Source organism: Thalassophryne amazonica, chromosome 8 (genome assembly GCF_902500255.1).
Source record: "Thalassophryne amazonica chromosome 8, fThaAma1.1, whole genome shotgun sequence".
NCBI classification, from domain to species: Eukaryota; Metazoa; Chordata; class Actinopteri; order Batrachoidiformes; family Batrachoididae; genus Thalassophryne; species Thalassophryne amazonica.
Window position 1 is genome coordinate 83276126 of NC_047110.1, and position 24055 is coordinate 83300180.

At 42.5% G+C, this 24055-nt stretch overlaps 1 protein-coding gene across 1 annotated transcript in view; it reads left to right on the forward strand.

Moving 5' to 3' along the window:
- Window positions 1-24055, forward strand: part of cd44b (CD44 molecule (Indian blood group) b) — a 56878-nt gene that overhangs the window by 22476 nt on the left and 10347 nt on the right. The window contains 3 exon segments of the mRNA XM_034175512.1: window positions 3315-3324; window positions 3326-3458; window positions 15521-15589. Coding sequence (XP_034031403.1) covers window positions 3315-3324; window positions 3326-3458; window positions 15521-15589 — 212 coding nt within the window.

The following is a 24055-nucleotide window of genomic DNA, read 5'->3' on the forward strand; positions in this document are numbered from 1 at the left end:
CAGAGTGGCTCTCCATACATCTGAATGTAGAAAGGAGATGCGGTCTTACTGACGATCAAAGTGGTTTTCCAGCGCCGCTATCCTCCCGGAGATGGTATCCAACGTGCGGTTAGCACCCGCCAATTGAGCTGACACTGCCCTTCCAATCATGTGGGGCAGCCTGGATGGGCCAATTATTGCTGCTTCCACCTTCTTGAGTTTCCGGTAAACCAGCGCTATGCCCGCTCCACACAGCAGAAAGCCAGTCACCACTGAGCCAAATATATACACATCTTCGACGTCCTCCACAGACAGCGTGTAAAGGCACATGACCTGTCATCTTCTCCACGAGTCCATCACGTAACCCATCACTGCGTCCCGGCAGGACAGGTCGGGTCCTCTTGCCCCGAATGTCTTGTAGAAAAAATAGTGTCAATTGCGTTCAGAGACCACTTAACAGATCCATTTTTGTCATTTGCCAGAAGAGCAAAGCTGCAGCCTCACAGACAACACGCCACACAAACAGGAAAGCTAAGGAGGGAGGGAGAAGAGAAAACTGCATCCGTCTGCGGCCGAGGGCAAGCTGGCAAAAAAAAAAAAAAAAAAAAGGTTTCAGACAATGAAAATAAAGCTGTTAGAATGGCCCAGCCAATTACCTGACTTGAATCCAATAAAATTTGGGGAAAGAACACTAAAAAATCAACGTTCAAGAAGAGGTTCACAAAATCTTCAAGATTTGAAGACCTGTTTGTGTGGAACAATGGGCCAAATCACACCTGAGCATGCATGTGACTTGAAGCTATTGTTACCAACAAAGGATTTTGTACGAAGTAATACCTTTCATTAAGGGTGTATAATACTTTTTCTCTGTGTCAGTCCATTTTAATTACACATAACTTAATTTCTGTACATATATGGTTGGTTTTCTTTGCATTTATAGGATACTTGGGTTGTTACCGACACCTGGTGAAAATTTGATGTCAATAATACCTTTTAGAAATATATTTACTGAGAAAAATGGTGACATGTTCAATACTTATTTCACCTGCTGTATGTTAAAGTTCATCACATGGTTCACACTGTTATATATACAATATGTCTCCCTCTGTGGTGGCAGTTGTAGGCAGTGGGTCTTCTTCAGTGTAGTCTTCACCCCTCTTAAATTCAGCTGTCTACACTTTAAGTGTCCTTGAGTGTTAAAATCCCCCTTCTGCAAGTACTTGAAGGTGCCAACTATTTACATTTTGAAGGGTACTCACTCCTAGCTACTTTAAATGTTATCTACAAATATCCGATACAGTACATCTATACAGTAAAACAAACATATATTATACGTCAAAAGAGTCAAATAAATGAAAACTGAGTTTCCTTGATTGGGTGTTACACCTCGATAGTCAATGGCCATTCAGTTTCCCAAGTTGGCTGACTGTCAGTGTCACACCCCTGTCACATTTCTCCATGTAATGTGGAGTTGCCATCATAAAGGCATCCGGTGTAAATGTCTGCCAATTCAACATGCCGATCCACCTCGGATCTGTTGTGGCGACCCCGAGTGAAAACAAGGACAGCGAAGGGGACTTAATTACTTATTGATTCAACTTATGCTTCTTATAATCTACCAATGAATACAGAACGTGTTCTCCAACTGGTTCCTGACAAGTGTAACCCTGCAATTGGGCCACAGGGTTCAGGACCATGGCCTGCTATGCATTAATGTGGACTCTGGAGAACTTGAGATCATTGCTGGGGTTTTTGGAACTGAACTGCTGGTGGACAAGATCTTTACCACTTGATTATTTGGACTAATTTGGTCATAGTGAATCCCTCTTATCAAGTGAGCAATACAAATATGATCCATCTGTTCCTCTGCAGATGCCCTTGGTCTGCCCAACATGCTTGTCATGTGGATGCCGCGCCGCAGGACTGGCACCATATCATGTGGAACAGAGCTTACGGGGGTGGTGTGGACAGTCAGATTGCCTGTTGCATGTTAGGATTGACAGCCGTGTTTCAACCTGGGGCAGCCTGTCCCTGGGCTGCTGCAAGCAAGCGCAAGCATGCTGCAGCCCATCCCCACAGCGATATGTTTTTTTATTTATGTCCCGTGATGACAGCACGTGACACGGCTGTCATTGGTTCAAGGATGAACGCCACAAAGCGGGAATGTTGATTAGGACAAAAATTTTTGGGAGAAATTGGGATATTAGGTAACGACACTGAACAAAGGATGTTCGATAATTACGTTCTGCACTCACACACCATTCCAGCAGGGGACAGTAAATCTATATATTAAAAGCCAAGTGGCCTCTGTGTGGTGTGTGTGTGTGTGTGTGTGTGTGTGTGTGTGTGTGTGTGTGTGTGTGTGTGTGTGTGTGGTGTGTGTGTGTGTGTGTGTGGTGTGTGTGGTGTGTGTGTGTGTGTGGTGTATATATATATACCTACCTGCGATCACGGAGAAACTAGGGGAGAGCTGATACTTGCCATTTGGTGTGGTTATGTATTTTGGGTCAAGGATGAACACTGCCAAACAGAACACTGATACGACTAATATTCTTGGAGAAACTAGGAATGTTATCTAACAACAATGGACATTGATAATTGCATTCTGGACTCACACGCTATTCTAGCAAGGGGCAGTAAATCATCAATCTATAGGGTGGCACAGTAGCTGTAGTGGTTAGCACTGGTGCCTACCAGCAAGAAGGTCGTGAGATCGCTTCCCGCCCTTTCTATGTGGAGGTTGCATGTTCTCCCCATGTCTGCGTGGGTTTACTCCAGGCACTCTGGTGTCATCCCACAACCAAAACATGAACACATGATTATTTCCTCTGTTCCTGACCAAGGCATTGTCTCATCTGGAGTTGGTCCCCGGGTACTGGACTGTGGCTGCCCACTGCTTCCGAGTGGTTGGATTTTGTCTAAATGTAATTAGGATGGGCAACACGTTAGCAAATACATTAATCTGGATGCCCTCTGCTAACATAGCCATCTCACAAAACATGAACTCAAAATATTCTAATCCACAAAAGAAAACAGCCCACAATATGACTTAGCTGTAGAAGACTCAGACTGGACTGGATTTTGTTGTTTGTTTGTTTGTTTATTTTTTTTTCATTTCTGATAGATGATCTTGTAATGTGAGACATGCACTGATCCAAATGTCAGATCAAGGCACCTTATTTATCCACACTGAGGTGAAGATAACAGGGTTATACTCATTTACAGTTTGTAAATGTGAATTTTTTTTGACTATCATTTTTGATTGAGCACAAGTTTGCTTAAAAAAATGCCTGTGGAGCATGACACTGAATAAAAATAATATTCTGTCCTTTCAGGTATGGCTGGGGTCAGCAACCAAACTACGGCCATCCTGAGACACACAAGCCATGAAAATTGTGCCAAGAACATCACAGGGTTCCTTATTCATCCACAACATGATGTTGATGACCAGTATGATGCCTACTGTTATGACGAAACAGGTGACTACATCTGTAAACACCTACCGTGCAATCCAGAAAGTATTCACAGCGCTTCACATTTTCCACATTTGTTATGTTACAGCCTTATTCCAAAATGGAGTAATTTTTTTTTTTTTTTTTTAACTCAAAATTGTACTCACAACATCAATAATGAAAACATGTTTTGTTTTTTGTTTTTATAAATTTTATATATAAAAACAAAGAAATCACATGTACATAAGTATTCACACCATTTGCTCAATAGGTTGTTGATGAACCTTTGGTACAATTACAGCCTCAAGTCTTCTTTAATATGATGCCACAAGCTCGTCCCACTTATCTTTGGCCAGTTTTGCACATTCCTCTTTTGCAGCACCTCTCAAGCTTCATCAGGTTGGATGGGGAGCATCGATGCACAGCTATTTTCAGATCTCTCTAGAGATGTTCAATCAGATTCAAGTCTGGGCTCTGGCTGGACCACTCAAGGACATTCAATAGTTGTCCTGAAGCCACTTCTTTGATATTTTGGCTGTGTGGTTAGGGTCATTGTCCTGCTGAAAGATGAATCATCGCTTCAGTCTGAGGTCAACAGTGCTCTGGAGTAGGTTGTCATCCAGGATGTCTCTGTACATTGCTGCATTCATATTTCCCTTCAATCCTGACTAGTCTTCCAGTTCCTGCTACTGAAAAACATCTCCACAGCATGATGCTGTCACCACCATGCTTCACTGTAGGGATGGTGTCTGGTTTCCTCCAAACATGATGACTGGTATTCACGACAAAGAGTTCAATCTTTGTCTCATCAGACCAGAGAATTTTGTTTCTCATGGTCTGAAAGTCCTTCAGGTGCCTTTTGGCAAACTCCAGGTGGGCTGCCATGTACCTTTTACAAAGGAATGTCTTCCATCTGGCCACTCTACCATACAGCCCTGATTGGTAGATTGCTGCAGACATAGTTGTCTTCTGGATTGTTCTTCTCTCTCCACAGAGGGATGCTGGACCTCTGATAGAGGTTCTTAGTCACCTCTCTGACTAAAGCCCTTCTCCCCCAATCACTCAGTTTAGATAGACAGCCAGTTCTAGGAGGAGTCTTGGTGGATCCAAAGTTCTTCCATTTGCAGATGATGGAGGCCACTGTGCTTATTGGGACATTCAAAGCAGCAGAGAACATTTCTCTACCCTTCACAGATTTGTGCCTCAAGGAAATCCTTTCTCAGAAGTCAACAGACAGTTCCTTTAACTTCATCCTTTGTTTGTGCTGTGACATGCACTGTCAACTGTGGGACCTTATATGTAGACAGGTATGTGCCTTTCCAAATAATGTCCAATCAACTGAATTACCCCAGGTGGATGCCAATTAAGCTGCAGAAACATCTCAGGGATGATGAGTGGAAACAGGATGCAAATTTGTTTGTGGAATCCATTAGCTCACCGGGGGAAATTAGCGTAGAAAATCCACTATGGTGATAGTGCAGTTTATGTGGTAGGGAGGGAAATTGATCCAGCTGAAACGGTGGCCTCTTCCCCCAGATGTGACCATAAAAATCATAGAGGGATATGCTTTGCAAACAGTACCCATTACTACACTGGATGATGTTGAAATTGAGGATGACCCATTGGCTGGTCCAGCAATAGCAAATATTTGTGTCTGCTACCTACAACCCACGTGGAATGTCTCAAACCTAAACCTACTTCCAGGCATCTTATATATGCTACTCTGGAACCACCCCTAAATCTGAACAGTCCAACTGTCAACCCCACTGAGGTCCTTTAGTCTGGGTCTCATTAACATAAGATCACTATCCTCAAAATCATTGCTGATTAATGATCTAATTATTGATCATCACTTCGTTATGATTGGGTTATGTGAAACCTGGCTTAAACCTACAGCTGTGCTCCCCTTAAATGAGGCCTGCCCACAGGCATACACATTTAGGCATGTCCCTCATTATGCGAAGCAAGGCGGGGTTGTTACTCTTATTTCTAAATCTAGGTGTAGTTTATTAGCTGTTGGGGTGACAAATATAATTCATTTGAACATCTTATTCTCTGCTCTGCTCACGATGCTACGTATTGCCAAGGTCAGAAGAATAAAAAACAGCCGTATTATTTTGTCACTGAAAAGGCCCCTTGGCCCATACTCAATTTTTAGATGAATTTGGTGAGTTCATTTCTAACCTGTCGACTAGTGCAGATAACATTCTGATTTTTGATGACTTCAACATTCATATAAATAAGCCTTCTGATGCTCTCTGTAAATTATTTATGGAACTTGTAGATGTATTAGGATTTCAGCAATGCATTCAGGATTCGATGCACATTAGTGGAAATAACCTGGATTTAGTTCTTGCATGTGGTATTGCTGTCACACATATTGACATCATGCCTCTTGCATCGGTGGTTTCTGATCACTCACTTATTGGTTTACAGTTTCGCTGCTGTGTTTAGTGGAACAACAACCTTATTTATCACTGCAGTGATGCATCAACTCCTAAACTACGACTGAACTTAAAGCGAGACTGCCTGATATCTTAGCTTCACATTTGAAAAATGCCCAATCAGTAGACAGTCTTGTGGATAGTTTAAACTCAGTGCTCAAAACTACATTCGACATGATTGCACCACCTATATTAAAACCACACTCCCCCAAAACACAATCACCTTGGTTCAATGATTACTTGCGTGACTTCAAGCATAAGGTGAGAGGTCTAGAAGGAAAATGGCATAGTTCAAAAGTAGAAGTATTTCACCTCACGTGGCATGATGCTATCTTAGATTATAAGCATGCATTACTGGCTACAAAGCGGACCTATTACAGTGGTCCCTTCCGAAAACGCGGTTCACCTTTCGTGGCCTCGCAGTTTCGCTGATTTTTTTTTTTAGTGCAATTTTGCATGCTTCTTCTTCTTTTTAATTGTTTTAACAGCACATTGTGTTCTGCGTCCTTATCAGGCGGGCCGGTCGTGGCACCGGTCGGCATCACCTGGTACACGCTGTTGTATACGCCGGTTCAGAGCATCCCAAACATGCTCAATGGGTGACATGTCCGGTGAGTATGCCGGCCATGCAAGAACTGGGACATTTTCAGCTTCCAAGAATTGTGTACAGATCCTTGCAACATGGGGCCGTGCATTATCCTGCTGCAACATGAGGTGATGTTCTTGGATGTATGGCACAAACAATGGACCTCAGATCTCGTCACGGTATCTCTGTGCATTCAAAATGCCATCAATAAAATGCACCTGTGTTCTTCGTCCATAACAGACGCCTGCCCATACCATAACCCCACCGCCACCATGGGCCACTCGATCCACAACATTGACATCAGAAAACCGCTCACCCACACGACGCCACACGCTGTCTGTCATCTGCCCTGGACAGTGTGAACCGGGATTCATCCATGAAGAGAACACCTCTCCAACGTGCCAAACGCCAGCGAATGTGAGCATTTGCCCACTCAAGTCGGTTATGACGACGAACTGGAGTCAGGTCGAGACCCCGATGAGGACGACGTTTGTTATGCAAACCGACTGTTTCAGCAGCTGTCCGAGTGGCTGGTCTCAGACGATCTTGGAGGTGAACATGCTGGATGTGGAGGTCCTGGGCTGGTGTGGTTACACGTGGTCTGCGGTTGTGAGGCTGGTTGGATGTACTGCCAAATTCTCTGAAACGCCTTTGGAGACGGCTTATGGTAGAGAAATGAAACATTCAATACACGAGCAACAGCTCTGGTTTGACATTCCTGCTGTCAGCATGTCCAATTGCTTGCTCCCTCAAATCTTGCGACATCTGTGGCATTGTGCTGTGTGATAAAACTGCACCTTTCGAGAGTGGCCTTTTATTGTGGGCAGTCTAAGGCACACCTGTGCACTAATCATGGTGTCTAATCAGCATCTTGATATGGCACACCTGTGAGGTTGGATGGATTATCTCAGCAAAGAAAATGGTGATATTGTGTATGTGGAAAAAGTTTTAGATCTTTGAGTTCATCTCATACAAAATGGGAGCAAAACCAAAAGTGTTGCGTTTATATTTTTGTTGAGTGTACTAAGGTTTGAACTTTGAGAGTGTTTACACAGGAGAGAAAAGTGAGAAAATGTTAATGCCTGTTTGAGAAAAGTGTATAAAATGTGTAGTGAGGGGTTTTACAGCCTTAAAACATCTATAATAATTGTAAAAAATAATGCTGACTACTTTGCGGATTTCACCTATTGCGGGTTATTTTAGAATGCAACTCCCGCGATAACGAGGGACCACTGTACTCTGATTCGATCAACAAAAACAAGCATCACTCAAAGTTCTTCTTCGACACAGTGGCAACACTTATTCATGGACAACTACCTGTAAGTCGCTCCTCCTTTTACAGCACAAGATTTCTTGGATTACTTCGAGAAGAAAATAGATGACATTACGTAGGTTAAACATATCCCAGCATGCCTTAACCCAGCCACTAAACCCTACTACTGAGGTGGGCACCATTAATGAGGTATTATCTAGATTTACAGAATTTGAAAGTATCTCTCTAGGCATGCAGATGAAACTCATGTCAGCTAAAAGCACAACCTGCTTATTTGATCCTATACCAACAAAACTCTTGGGCTGACTGTGCTGGAAATTCTTAATTTTTCTTTAACTTCTGAATCTGTTCCTACATATTTCAGATCTGCAGTGATTAAACCATTACTTACAAAACCTAACCTTGACCCTAGTGTATTGAAAAACTAGCAGCCAATATCAAATCTATAATTTTGCTCTGAAATTCTGGAAAAAGTGGTGTCACGGCAGCTCGTGGACTATCTTACTAAGAATAATCTCTTTGAGCCACTGCAGTTTGCTTTTTGAAAATATAATTTCACAGAGATGGCTCTCACTAAAGTGGTGAATGATCTTCTGCTTGCAATGGTTTCAGACACCACTACAGTTCTGGTGCTGTTAGATCTCAGTGCTGCATTTGATACCGTGGATCATCATATTCTACATGATAGGATGGAAAATCCCTTTGGGATTAGTAGGAGTGCCCTTGCATGGTTGACGTCATATTTGACCAGTCATTCTCACTGTGTTTTGTACAGTTACACTACATCTAACCTCAGTGACATGAAATTTGGGGTTCCACAGGGGTCCGTCTTAGGCCCCTGCTTTTCTCCCTTTATATAGCACCCCTTGGGCACATATTGTGGCATTTTGGGATTACCTTTCACTGCTATGCTGATGATATTCAGTTATACATGCCCATAACTGCTGGTAATCTAATTCACATAAAATCCCTAGAAGATTGCCTTGCATCAGTGAGAAGTTGGATGTCTAGAAACTTCTGACTTTTAAACTCTGATAAGACTGAAATGATGGTTCTTGGTCCAGTGAGACATCGGCATCAATTTGACTAGTTAACGCTTATCCTAGGCTTGTGTGTCGTACATCACACTGACAAAGTGAGGAACCTTGGGTTAATTTTTGAGCCGACATCCTTTGACCTCCACATTAGAAATATTACAAAGAATACTTTCTTCCAACTGCAAAATATAGTGAAGATACATCCCATCCTGTCTATGGCTGATGCTGAGACCCTGACCCATGTGCTTGTCTCTTTGAGATATAACAACTGCAATGTTCCATTTTCTGGTTTACCACAGTCCAGCATAAGGGCTTTCAATTGGTTCAAAATGCTGCAGCCAGACTTTTGACACAAAGCAGAAAGTTCGACCACATTACACACCCATTTTGGCATCCCTTCACTGGCTTCCTGTCCCACTGAGATCAGATTTTAAGGTTCTGCTGCTAGTCTAAAAAATTGTTCATGGACTGGCACCTCCCGACCTAGCTGACCTAATTAAACCTTACATACTGGCCCGGGCTTTGCATTCTCAGGATGCAGGACTACTTTGTGTCCCTAGGGTGAATAAGAAGTCTGTGGGTCAGAGAGCTTTCTCTTATTGTGCCCCTGTTCTATGGAATGATCTCCCCGCATCAATAAAACAGTCAGATTCTGTGGAGACTTTCAATCCTAGACTTAAGACACAGTTATTTTCCCTTTCGTATGGCTAGCATAGCGCTTTTTATTCTTTAAATTAATTTTATTAGGAAACGGAGGGTACCGCGGCCTCAACTTTACCTAAATTCTGGGTCTTTTAGTGAAGCTTAGGGCTAGTGGCTGGCGATCACCTTAATATCTTGTTTTTCTTGTTGTTTAATGCTGGCAAATTATACGGTATTTCTTGTCTTTCTGATGCCGGATGCTGTTTTTTCTCTCTGTTTAAGGTGCAGCTCCATCCAGAGATGGGTGTGGTATTTGTGCTGAAAACCCTCCTGTCCTGTGCACCAACAGCATTTCATGAATATTTGTTTTGCGAATTGTTCTGTAATTCGTGTCTGTAGCATGCAGAGCAGAGGGTCACCCCTTTGAGTCTGGTCTGCTTGAGGTTTCTTCCTCAGAGAGAGTTTTTCCTTACCACTGCTGCTCTGGGAGTTAGTAAGGTTAGACCTACTTGTGTGAAGCACCTTGAGGCAACTCTGTTGTGATTTGGCGCTATATAAATGAAAATAAATTAAATTGAAAATTGAGAAAATATCATTCCACAGAGACAGCTCTCACTAAACTGGTGAATGATCTTCTGCTTGCAGTGGATTCGGACAGCACTACAGTTCTGATGCTGTTAGATCTTTGTGTAGCGTTTGATACCATGGATCAACATAACCTACTCGATACGCTGGAGAATCATTTTTGGATTATGGGGAATGCCCTTGCATGGTTGACATCATACCTGACCAGTTTTTCCTCACTGTGACCTTAGTGACATGAAATTTGGGGCTCCACAGGGGTCCGTCTTAGGCTTTTCTCCCTTCATATAGCACCCCTTGGGCACATATTGTGGTGTTTTGGGATTACCTTTCATTGCTATGCTGATGATACTCAGTTATACATGCCGATAACTGCTGGTAATCTCAACCACATAAAAGCCTTAGAAGATTGCCTTGCATCAGTGAAAAGCTGGATGTCCAGCAATTTCATACTTCTGAACTGTGATAAGACTGAAATCATGGTTCCTGGTCCAGTGAGACATCAGCATCAATTTGACCAACTAACGCTTATCTTAGGCTCATGTGTCATATATCACACTGACAAAATGAGGAACCCTGGGGTAATTTTTGATCATCCGTGGTCCAGTTCTGCTTTCCTCCACCTGCGAAATATAGCTAAGATTTGTCCCATCCTGTCTATGGCTGATGCTGAGACCTCAGTTCATGCGTTTGTCTCTTCTGGATCGGACTACTGCAATGTTCTATTTTCTGGATGGCCGCAGTCCAGCATTAGGGGTTTCCAATTGGGTTCAAAATGCTGCTACCAGACTTTTGACAGGAAGCAGAAAGTTTGACCACATTACACCCATTTTGGCATCTCTTCACTGGCTTCCAGTTCCTGTGAGATCAGACTTTAAGGTTCTGCTGCTAACCTATAAAATTGTTCATGGACTGGCATCTCCCTACTTAGCTGACCTAATTAAACCCTACGTACCAGCCCGGGGTCTGTGTTCTCAGGGTGCAAGAATACTTTGTGTCCCTAGGGTGAATAAAAAGTCTGCGGGTCACAGAGCTTTCTCTTATCATGCTCCTGTTCTGTGGAATGATCTCCCTGCATCAATAAAACAGTCAGACTCTGTAGAGACTTTCGAGTCCAGACTTAAGATCCACTTATTTTCCCTTTCATTTGGCTAGCATACTGGCATAGCATGTTACTATGCTTTTTACCCTATTACATTCATTGTATTCAGAAACGGAGCGGGCCACGGCCTCAACTTTATCTAAAGTCTGGGTCTTTTTGTGAAGCTTAGGGCTAGTGGCCGGCGATCACATTAGTATTTCTTGTTTTTCTTGTTGCTTAATGCTGACAATTATACTGTATTTGTTGTCTTTCTGATGCCTAATTTTGTTTTTTTCTCTCTGTTTGAAGTGCGGCTCCATCCAGAAATGGGAGTGGTGTCTACTTCTGCAACCCTCCCATTCTGTGCAGTAGCAAAATTTCCTGTATATTCATTTATAAATTGTTTTGTCAATTGTGTCGTAGCATGGCCCAAGCAGAGGGTCACCCCCTTTGAATCTGGTCTGCTTGAGGTTTCTTCCTCAATCGTCAGAGGGAGTTTTTCCTTACCACTGTCACCTGTGTGCTTGCTCTGGGAGTTGATCAGGTTTGACCTTGTTTGAAGAACCTTGAAGCAAATTTGTTGTGATTTGGCGCTATATAAATGAAAATAAATTAAACTGAAATTGATGCACCTGAGCTCAGTTTTGAGCTTCATGGCAGAGGCTGTGAATACCTATGTACGAGGTCTGTTAGAAAACTATCCGACCTTTTTATTTTTTAAAAAACTATATGGATTTGAATCATGTGCACTTGCATCAGCCAAGCTTGAACCTTCGTGCCCATGCGTGAGTTTTTTCACACCTGTCAGTTGCGTCATTCGCCTGTGGGCAGACTTTGAGTGAGCACTGGTCCACCCCCCTCGTCGGATTTTCATTGTCAGGGAAATGGCTGAGTGATTGGAGCAGCGCTGAATCAAATTTTTCCAGAAACTGTGACAGACAGCCAGGTGGAAACCATTCGGAAGATTCAGACGGCTTTCGGTGAGGATACTCTCGGCGTCACACAGATTAAGGAGCATTACAACTGGATTAAAGACGGCCCACAGCGGCTGAGGGTGCGCCGCGCTCCGAGCGGCCATCGACAGGCTGAAACGACCAGATCATTTCCAAAGTGAAGGCTGTGTTGATCCGGGACGTCATCTGACTACCAGAGAAATTGCAGAAGAGTTGGACATCAGTACTTTTGCGGCGCATTCCACTGTTACAGGAGATTTTGTAACGAAAGACGTGCGGAGGAATTCGCGCGTCGGGACAGAGCCGCAATGGTGCGCAACAAAAAGCATGTCCATGTTGGAAACCATTCAGAAGATTTAGACGGCTTTCGGTGGCTTTTCAGTCGAGTGAGTAGCTGAGAAATTGTGTAACAGCTGGGCATGTCACAACTTGTCCTGTGAGACTTCCAACACGGACGTGCTTTTTGTTGTGCGCCATTGCGGATCCATCCCGACGCGCGAATTCCTCTGCACGTCTTTTGTAATCCAGCTTCTGTGAGATGTTCTGACTTGAACTGTGCTGTTCCTTTTGGTTGCTAAGGTGACCGTGGGCGCACCTGATTCCTTTTGGATTATTGTAATTAGTTCACCTGGAGCGTAAGTGTGAAGGAGTGGATATAAGACGGGGTTTTGTGGAAAGAAGGAGGACTTTTTTGCTCCGTTCCACCTCGCTTCTTTGGAGAGAGGACAGAGATTTTCGGCGGAACAGCAGGAGGAGCAGCGGGTGAGGAAGTGATCATTTAAAAAAGGAGCCATACTGGCGCTGACATGACTGGTTTCAGTTGAAATACTCCTGCTGAAGAGACGCCACGACGTGGATTATCCGCAACGGCAGGGGAGGACCCTGCCGTGTCTGTGAGTACGTTTGATGTGGTTGTGAGGAGCCTGTTTTAATCAGAAAAGTCGGAGTTTCCTTGGAGTTGGAGTTGTGCGCTCGCTGGCCTGGGTGTGTGTGTGTAGGTGCACGGAAGCTGCGGCGACGAAGAGAGGTGTTACGAGGAGAGATCAGTGACGAGGAGGCTGCGCGCTTGGTGATTGGAGGAAGCCAAGCCACGCCCCGCCAAGAGAGAGTGTGTCGTGCCGAGTGGAGGATAGCAGGGCCCGCCCTGAGACGACAGCAGGAAGTATTTGTGGATTGGCTGTCATCGTGACTGACTGTTCGCAGAGTGACTTTTTTATATTTGTTTTTATATATAAATTCTGGTTTAAATTGTTTTATTTTTTTATTATATATTTTGTGATTTGTAATAAATTGTAATATTAAGTTTGCTTTGTTTGGTTACTCCAGCTCCATTTTTATTATAGTTACATGCATTATTTGATTGTGTTTTCATTCATTAATTCAAACCACAATAACCCGCAAACCCGGGCTTACATAATTTGGCGTCACGAACAGGATACCATTTTCTGAGAGCTGGTGTTTCTGAACAGAAGCAAATATGATGATGCCTGTGTACCCAGGTGCACCTGGCTCCCTAGATTTAGAGGGCCAGGTGACGAATTAAGGTACTGTGACTGGAAGGAACAGATTAAGGGGTTTTGGGGTTTCAGGATTTGACAGAGGTTGGGAAAGTGAGTATTGTTTTAGGAGCATTGACTGGGGAAGCTAAGCGCCAAATTTTAGTTTTAGATGAAGAGGAGAAAAGTAAAATTTCAAAAATTTTTGCTCACTTAGATTTATAGAACAAGTACTTAGAACAAGTTTCTGTTCCCGTTTTGAGGTCTAGTTTTTTTAGTTGTGTCCAGGGAGAAGATGAGCCTATACAGTCGTTCATGTTAAGGTTGTGTGAATTGTATCGGAAGTTGCAGTATTGGATTCTGATAATGCCCCCTCTGAAAGGACTCTGCAAGACCAGTTGTTGCTGGGACTTCGTGAAGGGCCTTTTGCTAGGGCCTTGAAGGTTTATGCTCGCCGGAACCCTGAGTTAGGTTTTGCTGAGCTGCAAAAGGAGGCACGTCAGCTTGATTTGGAGTATGGGGGTGTCAAGCTGGATGTAACCTGTTCATCGGTTGGGGAACCGTATGATTTGGGTAGGCCCTATCAGGGTTCCGATTGGAAAAAGCAGTTAAAGGGTGAGATTCTTGCAGAAGTGAAGGAGCAGGTTAGGGGGTTGGCTCAGGATATAGTGGCAGAGTTTAAGTTGCAAAGATATCCAGTTTTATCTGAATCTAGGTCTGTTAAACCTATGCGGAGGCAACGGTGTTCACCTAGGTGATCCCGTGACTGGGATGAGCAAGGTCGGCCTATTTGTTATCGTTGTGGGAAGGTGGGGCATATTGCTCGGCACTGTGTGTCTGTAGTTGAACCGGCTTTAAACTGGTAGACCCTGCTGCTGAGGTCCGAGTTGCAGGGGCTGCTGCCATACCACCATTATCCAGGACCTCTGATGCTCTTATTGGTCAGTGTCCCACTATAGAGCTAACTATTGAGGGAATTCGGTTGGGTGGCTTGCTGGATACAGGGTCACAAGTTACTATAATGCTGAGAGCCTGTTTAATAAGTATTTTGGACAGATTAAGCTTGGGCAGGCCCCGATGTGGTTTCGACTGAGTGCTGTCAATGGGTTGGAAATTCCGTGTGTTGGTTACGCGGTATTGGATGTGGAGGTTGAGGGGATCAGGGTCTCGGATCGAGGGGTGGTGGTTGTTAAGGATGAGAAGTGCTCGAGCCCTTTGATTGTTGGAATGAATATTATTGGAGCCTGCTGGGATACCGTGTTTAAATGCCCTGGAAAATCTGCCTGTCCGCAGGCTTTTAAGAGACAGAAGATCTGAGGGATGCTTTGCGGTGTTTCGAAGTGGCAAGGTCCCCTTGGGAGTGGACGGGTTTGTGGGATATGTGAGGTTAGCCTCTAAACATGCTATTTCTGTTCCACCAAAGAGTGAGTTGATAGTGTGGGGACGTACTAGGATGGGACAAAAGGGGGTGGATTATGATGCGCTGATGGAGCCTATGCCTGGTTCTGGGATTGTGGGTGTGGCTAGGACTTTGGTGGGAGTTAGGAAGGTTCGTATATGTGATTTTTTTTTTTTTTATTGTAAAAATCTTTAAAAAAAAAACATTTTCACATTGCCATTATGGGGTTCTGTGTGTAGAATTTTGAGGGAAAAAAATGATTTTCATTCATTTTGGAATAAGGCTGTAACATAATGTGTCAAAAGTGAAGCATTGCGAACATTTTCTTGGTGCATGCAGCTTCTGTACAGTACTTACTGCTTTTGTACTCCATTGATTCCAAATTTACTAATGTTTCGTGTTTTAAAATGTGACATGCAACATATATTTTGAATGCGGACAAACTCTAATTCATATAAATCTGTAAAATCTGCTGCCAGTTAGTAGATTTTGTCGTAATGTTGGTTACACAAAAACATGAAATTGTAATGTTGAATTTACAATGTTCATCTACATATTAATCACCTCTGCTTCATCTTTCCACCCACCACTTGTAGCAGCTACTGTCGATATGGACTGTTCTCAAGCCTTCACAGTATCTGAAAACTTGACCTCCGCTGAATCAGGTCAGTGTTTTATGCTCATATCTATCATGTATCTTTATCAAAAAGTAAAATTTCACTTTTGAATGGTGCATTGTCGGTCTGAAAAGTCAGTATTAACATTATGCACAGAATTGGTTAATTAATTTCGAGAAAATTAACAATGTTTAGATGATAATTGTGATTATTTTAAGCTACATGTATTATTTTAACATTGGAACAAGCTTCTTATTACATGACGTGAATATCATACATCAGTATAGACTGGAATTTACTAAAAACATAGCTAAATTGTTCATGAAAATCAATCTCTAATTTAAACATGAATAAAAATTTAATTGAAAGGGTTTTTTTCCTCTCATTCTTATAGAGATGTGGTTTAGCATTTGAGATATTCTTATCTCAATCAGTGATTATTGTATTTCACTATCAGAAACTGTCGTCATGACTGCATATGAAGTGAAACCATCGCTACTGTTTCAGGAATAGTCAATTTTAGTGTAACTTGTGAGATTTTGTTGTTCTGTAATGACATTTAGATTTGGCAATCAAAATGCGGCCGGGTGCACTTCAGAGCCTGTAGATTTTTAGTGAGGTCCCACCATGTGTTTGGGTCTTAGGTCCTGACATAACAGGTCACCTCACCTATTGAGTCTCCCATAATGCCTCTCCGCTATTTTTTTCCTTTTTCCTACTTTCATTACTGTTGTTAGTTTGTTTGTCAGCAGAATAGCTCATAATTACGTGAATGTAACCTGTTTTAGACATAAGCCAAATGTCAATCATTTTAATCAAAACAATTGCTCAAAATTTGTTTTTGTAATGCTGATGATAAATACAGTGTGGAAAATAAGTATTTGAACACCCTGCTGTTTTGCAAGTTCTCCCACTTAGAAATCATTGAGGGGTCTGAAATTTTCATCTTAGGTGCATGTCCACTGTGAGAGACATAATCTAAAAAAAAAAAACAAACAAACCCGGAAATCACAATGTATGATTTTTTTTTTAATAATTTATTTGTATGTTACTGCTGCAAATAAGTATTTGACCCCCTACCAACCAGCAAGAATTCTGGCTCATACAGACCTGTTAATTTTTCTTTAAGAAGCCCTCTTATTCTGCACTCTTTTCCTGTATTAATTGCACCTGTTTGAACTTGTTACCTGTACAAAAGACACCTGTTCACACACTCAATCAATCACACTCCAACCTGTCCACCATAGCCAAGACCAAAAAGCTGTCTAAGGACACCAGGGACAAAACTGTAGACCTGCACAAGGCTGGGATGGACTACAGGACAACAGGCAAGCAGCTGGGTAGAAGACAACAACTGTTATGATTATTTATTAGAAAGTGGAAGAAACACAAGATGACTGTCAGTCTCCCTCGGTCTGGGATTCCATGCAAGATCTCACTTTGTGGGGTAAGGATGATTCTGAGAAAGCTCAGAACTACACAGGAGGACCTGGTCAATGACCTGAAGAGAGCTGAGACCACAGTCACAAAGATTACATTAGTAACACATGATGCTGTCATGGTTTAAAATCCTGCAGGGCAGCAAGGTCCCCCTGCTCAAGCCAGCACATGTCAAGGCCTGTTTGAAGTTCACCAGTGACCATCTGGATGATCCAGAGGAGGCATGTGAGAAGGTCATGTAGTCAGATGAGACCAAACAAACAAACCCGGAAATCACAATGTATGATTTTTTTTTTTAAATAATTTATTTGTATGTTACTGCTGCAAATAAGTATTTGACCCCCTACCAACCAGCAAGAATTCTGGCTCATACAGACCTGTTAATTTTTCTTTAAGAAGCCCTCTTATTCTGCACTCTTTTCCTGTATTAATTGCACCTGTTTGAACTTGTTACCTGTACAAAAGACACCTGTTCACACACTCAATCAATCACACTCCAACCTGTCCACCATAGCCAAGACCAAAAAGCTGTCTAAGGACACCAGGGACAAAACTGTAGACCTGCACAAGGCTGGGATGGACTACAGGACAACAGGCAAGCAGCTGGGTAGAAGACAACAACTGTTATGATTATTTATTAGAAAGTGGAAGAAACACAAGATGACTGTCAGTCTCCCTCGGTCTGGGATTCCATGCAAGAGCTCACTTTGTGGGGTAAGGATGATTCTGAGAAAGCTCAGAACTACACAGGAGGACCTGGTCAATGACCTGAAGAGAGCTGAGACCACAGTCACAAAGATTATCAATCAATCAATCAACTTTTTTCTTGTATAGCGCCAAATCACAACAAACAGTTGCCCCAAGGCGCTCCACATTGCAAGGCAAGGCCATACAATAATTATGAAACACAGTCTACGTCTAAAGCAACATAACCAAGGGATGGTCCAGGGTCACCCGATCCAGCCCTAACTATAAGCCTTAGCGAAAAGGAAAGTTTTAAGCCTAATCTTAAAAGTAGAGAGGGTATCTGTCTCCCTGATCTGAATTGGGAGCTGGTTCCACAGGAGAGGAGCCTGAAAGCTGAAGGCTCTGCCTCCCATTCTACTCTTACAAACCCTAGGAACTACAAGTAAGCCCGCAGTCTGAGAGCGAAGCGCTCTAATGGGGTAATATGGTACTACGAGGTCCCTAAGATAAGATGGGACCTGATTATTCAAAACCTTATAAGTAAGAAGAAGAATTTTAAATTCTATTCTAGCATTAACAGGAAGCCAATGAAGGGAGGCCAACACGGGTGAGATATGCTCTCTCCTGCTAGTCCCCGTCAGTACTCTAGCTGCAGCATTCTGAACCAACTGAAGGCTTTTTAGGGAACTTTTAGGACAACCTGATAATAATGAATTACAATAGTCCAGCCTAGAGGAAACAAATGCATGAATTAGTTTTTCAGCATCACTCTGAGACAAGACCTTTCTGATTTTAGAGATATTGCGTAAATGCAAAAAGGCAGTCCTACATATTTGTTTAATATGCGCTTTGAATGACATATCCTGATCAAAAATAACTCCAAGATTTCTCACAGTATTACTAGAGATCAGGGAAATGCCATCCAGAGTAACGATCTGGTTAGACACCATGCTTCTAAGATTTGTGGGGCCAAGTACAATAACTTCAGTTTTATCTGAGTTTAAAAGCAGGAAATTAGAGGTCATCCATGTCTTTATGTCTGTAAGACAATCCTGCAGTTTAGCTAATTGGTGCGTATCCTCTGGCTTCATGGATAGATAAAGCTGGGTATCATCTGCGTAACAATGAAAATTTAAGCAATACCGTCTAATAATACTGCCCAAGGGAAGCATGTATAAAGTGAATAAAATTGGTCCTAGCACAGAACCTTGTGGAACTCCATAATTAACTTTAGTCTGTGAAGAAGATTCCCCATTTACATGAACAAACTGTAATCTATTAGACAAATATGATTCAAACCACCGCAGCGCAATGCCTTTAATACCTATGACATGCTCTAATCTCTGTAATAAAATTTTATGGTCAACAGTATCAAAAGCAGTACTGAGGTCCAACAGAACAAGCACAGAGATAAGTCCACTGTCCGAAGCCATAAGAAGATCATTTGTAACCTTCACTAATGCTGTTTCTGTACTATGATGAATTCTAAAACCTGACTGAAACTCTTCAAATAGACCATTCCTCTGCAGGTGATCAGTTAGCTGTTTTACAACTACCCTCTCAAGAATCTTGAGAGAAAAGGAAGGTTGGAGATTGGCCTATAATTAGCTAAGATAGCTGGGTCAAGTGATGGCTTTTTAAGTAATGGTTTAATTACTGCCACCTTAAAGGCCTGTGGTACATAACCAACTAACAAAGATAGATTGATCATATTTAAGATTGAAGCATTAAATAATGGTAGGACTTCCTTGAGCAGCCTGGCAGGAATGGGGTCTAATAAGCATGTTGATGGTTTGGATGAAGTAACTAATGAAAATAACTCAGACAGAACAATCGGAGAGAAAGAGTCTAACCAAATACCGGCATCACTGAAAGCAGCCAAAGATAACGATACATCTTTGGGATGGTTATGAGTAATTTTTTCTCTAATAGTCAAAATTTTGTTAGCAAAGAAAGTCATGAAGTCATTACTAGTTAAAGTTAATGGAATACTCAGCTCAATAGAGCTCTGACTCTTTGTCAGCGTGGCTACAGTGCTGAAAAGAAACCTGGGGTTGTTCTTATTTTCTTCAATTAGTGATGAGTAGAAAGATGTCCTAGCTTCACGAAGGGCTTTCTTATAGAGCAACAAACTCTTTTTCCAGGCTAAGTGAAGATCTTCTAAATTAGTGAGACGCCATTTCCTCTCCAACTTACGGGTTATCTGCTTTAAGCTACGAGTTTGTGAGTTATACCACGGAGTCAGACACTTCTGATTTAAAGCTCTCTTTTTCAGAGGAGCTACAGCATCCAAAGTTGTCTTCAATGAGGATGTAAAACTATTGACAAGATACTCTAACTCCCTTACAGAGTTTAGGTAGCTACTCTGCTCTGTGTTGGTATATGACATTAGAGAACATAAAGAAGGAATCATATCCTTAAACCTAGTTACAGTGCTTTCTGAAAGACTTCTAGTGTAATGAAACTTATTCCCCACTGCAGGGTAGTCCATCAGGGTAAATGTAAATGTTATTAAAAAATGATCAGACAAAAGGGAGTTTTCAGGGAATACTGTTAAGTCTTCTATTTCCATACCATAAGTCAGAACAAGATCTAAATATGATTAAAGTGGTGGGTGGACTCATTTACTTTTTGAGCAAAGCCGATAGAGTCTAATAATAGATTAAATGCAGTGTTGAGGCTGTCATTCTCAGCATCTGTGTGGATGTTAAAATCGCCCACTATAATTATCTTATCTGAGCTAAGCACTAAGTCAGACAAAAGGTCTGAAAATTCACAGAGAAACTCACAGTAACGACCAGGTGGACGATAGATAATAACAAATAAAACTGGTTTTTGGGACTTCCAATTTGGATGGACAAGACTAAGAGACAAGCTTTCAAATGAATTAAAGCTCTGTCTAGGTTTTTGATTAATTAATAAGCTGGAATGGAAGATTGCTGCTAATCCTCCGCCCCGGCCCGTGCTACGAGCATTCTGACAGTTAGTGTGACTCGAGGGTGTTGACTCATTTAAACTAACATATTCATCCTGCTGTAACCAAGTTTCTGTTAGGCAGAATAAATCAATACGTTGATCAATTATTATATCATTTACCAACAGGGACTTAGAAGAAAGAGACCTAATGTTTAATAGACCACATTTAACTGTTTTAGTCTGTGGTGCAATTGAAGGTGCTATATTATTTTTTCTTTTTGAATTTTTATGCTTAAATAGATTTTTGCTAGTTATTGGTGGTCTTGGAGCAGGCACCGTCTCTACGGGGATGGGGTAATAGGGGGATGGCAGGGGGAGAGAAGCTGCAGAGAGGTGTATAAGACCACAGCTCTGCCTCCTGGTCCCAATGCTAGACAGTCACAGTTTGGAGGATCCCAAAAAATTGGCCAGATTTCTAGAAATGAGAGCTGCTCCCTCTAAAGTGGGATGGATGCCGTCTGTCCTAACAAGACCAGGTTTTCCCCAGAAGCTTTGCCAATTATCAATGAAGCCCACCTCATTTTTTGGACACCACTCAGACAGCCAGCAATTCAAGGAGAACATGCGGCTAAACATGTCACTCCCGGTCTGATTGGGGAGGGGCCCAGAGAAAACAACAGAGTCCGACATTGTTTTTGCAAAGTTACACACCGATTCAATGTTAATTTTAGTGACCTCCGATTGGCGTAACCGAGTGTCATTACTGCCGACGTGAATTACAATCTTACCAAATTTACGCTTAGCCTTAGCCAGCAATTTCAAATGTCCTTCGATGTCGCCTGCTCTGGCCCCCGGAAGACAATTGACAATGGTTGCTGGTGTCGCTAACTTCACATTTCTCAAAACAGAGTCGCCAATAACCAGAGTTTGATCCTCGGCGAGTGTATCGTCGAGTGGGGAAAAACGGTTAGAGATGTGAACGGGTTGACGGTGTACACGGGGCTTCTGTTTAGGGCTACGCTTCCTCCTCACAGTCACCCAGTCAGCCTGCCTTCCCGACTGCACGGGGTCTGCCAGGGGGGAACTAACGGTGGCTAAGCTACCTTGGTCCGCACAGACTACAGGGGCCTGGCTAGCTGTAGAATTTTCCACGGTGCGGAGCCGAGCCTCCAATTCGCCCAGCCTGGCCTCCAAAGCTACGAATAAGCTGCACTTATTACATGTACCGTTACTGCTAAAAGAGGCCGAGGAATAACTAAACATTTCACACCCAGAGCAGAAAAGTACGGGAGAGACAGGAGAAGCCGCCATGCTAAAACGGCTAAGAGCTAGTAGCTACGCTAAGCTAGCGGATTCCCAAACAGGGAATCCGACACTAGACAGGCTGTGGAGCAGCACAGGTAACGCACGACAACAGTGCTAAAATAAAATAAAAATCCACTAGACAGGCTGTGGAGCAGCACAGGTAACGCACAACAACAGTGCTAAAAAATAAAATAAAATAAAAATAAAAATCCACTGGACAGGCTGTGGAGCAGCACAGGCAACGCACGACAACAGTGCTAAAACAAAATAAAAATCCACTAGACAGGCTGTGGAGCAGCACAGGTAACGCACGACAACAGTGCTAAAATAAAATAAAAATCCACTAGACAGGCTGTGGAGCAGCACAGGTAACGCACAACAACAGTGCTAAAAAATAAAATAAAATAAAAATAAAAATCCACTGGACAGGCTGTGGAGCAGCACAGGCAACGCACGACAACAGTGCTAAAACAAAATAAAAATCCACTAGACAGGCTGTGGAGCAGCACAGGTAACGCACAACAACAGTGCTAAAACAAAATAAAAATCCACTAGACAGGCTGTGGAGCAGCACAGGTAACGCACGACAACAGTGCTAAAACAAAATAAAAATCCACTAGACAGGCTGTGGAGCAGCACAGGTAACGCACGGCAACAGTGCTAAAACAAAATAAAAATCCACTGGACAGGCTGTGGAGCAGCACAGGTAACGCACAACAACAGTGCTAAAAAATAAAATAAAATAAAAATAAAAATCCACTGGACAGGCTGTGGAGCAGCACAGGCAACGCACGACAACAGTGCTAAAACAAAATAAAAATCCACTAGACAGGCTGTGGAGCAGCACAGGTAACGCACGACAACAGCGCTAAATAAAAATCCACTGGACAGGCTGTGGGCAGCACAGGTAACGCACGACAACAGCGCCCAAAAAAATAAAATGAAAATCAAAATCCACTGGACAGGCTGTGGAGCAGCACAGGTAACGCACGACAACAGTGCTAAAAAATAAAATAAAAATCCACTGGACAGGCTGTGGGGCAGCACAGGTAACGCACGACAACAGCGCCCAAAAAAATAAAATAAAAATCAAAATCCACTGGACAGGCTGTGGAGCAGCACAGGTAACGCACGACAACAGTGCTAAAAAATAAAATAAAAATCCACTGGACAGGCTGTGGGGCAGCACAGGTAACACACGACAACAGCGCCCAAAAAAATAAAATAAAAATCAAAATCCACTGGACAGGCTGTGGAGCAGCACAGGTAACGCACGACAACAGTGCTAAAAAATAAAATAAAAATCCACTGGACAGGCTGTGGAGCAGCACAGGTAACGCACGACAACAGTGATAAAAAATAAAATAAAATAAATAAATAAATAAAATAAAATAATAAATAAAAATCCACTGGACAGGCTGCGGAGCAGCACAGGTAACACACGACAACAGTGGTAAAAAATAAAATAAAAATCCACTAGACAGGCTGTGGAGCAGCACAGGTAACACACGACAACAGTGCCAAAAAAAAAAAATCAAAATCAAAATCCACTGGACAGGCTGTGGAGCAGCACAGGCAACGCACGACAACAGTGCTAAAACAAAATAAAAATCCACTAGACAGGCTGTGGAGCAGCACAGGTAACGCACGACAACAGTGCTAAAATAAAATAAAAATCCACTAGACAGGCTGTGGAGCAGCACAGGTAACGCACGACAACAGTGCTAAAAAATAAAATAAAAATAAAAATCCACTGGACAGGCTGTGGAGCAGCACAGGTAACGCACAACAACAGTGCTAAAAAATAAAATAAAAATAAAAATCCACTGGACAGGCTGTGGAGCAGCACAGGCAACGCACGACAACAGTGCTAAAACAAAATAAAAATCCACTGGACAGGCTGTGGAGCAGCACAGGTAACGCACGACAACAGCGCCCAAAAAAATAAAATCAAAATCAAAATCCACTGGACAGGCTGTGGAGCAGCACAGGTAACGCACGACAACAGTGCTAAAAAATAAAATAAAAATCCACTGGACAGGCTGTGGAGCAGCACAGGTAACACATGACAACAGTGCTAAAAAAAAAAAATAAAAAAAATAAAAAATAATAAAATAAAAATCCACTGGACAGGCTGTGGAGCAGCACAGGTAACACACGACAACA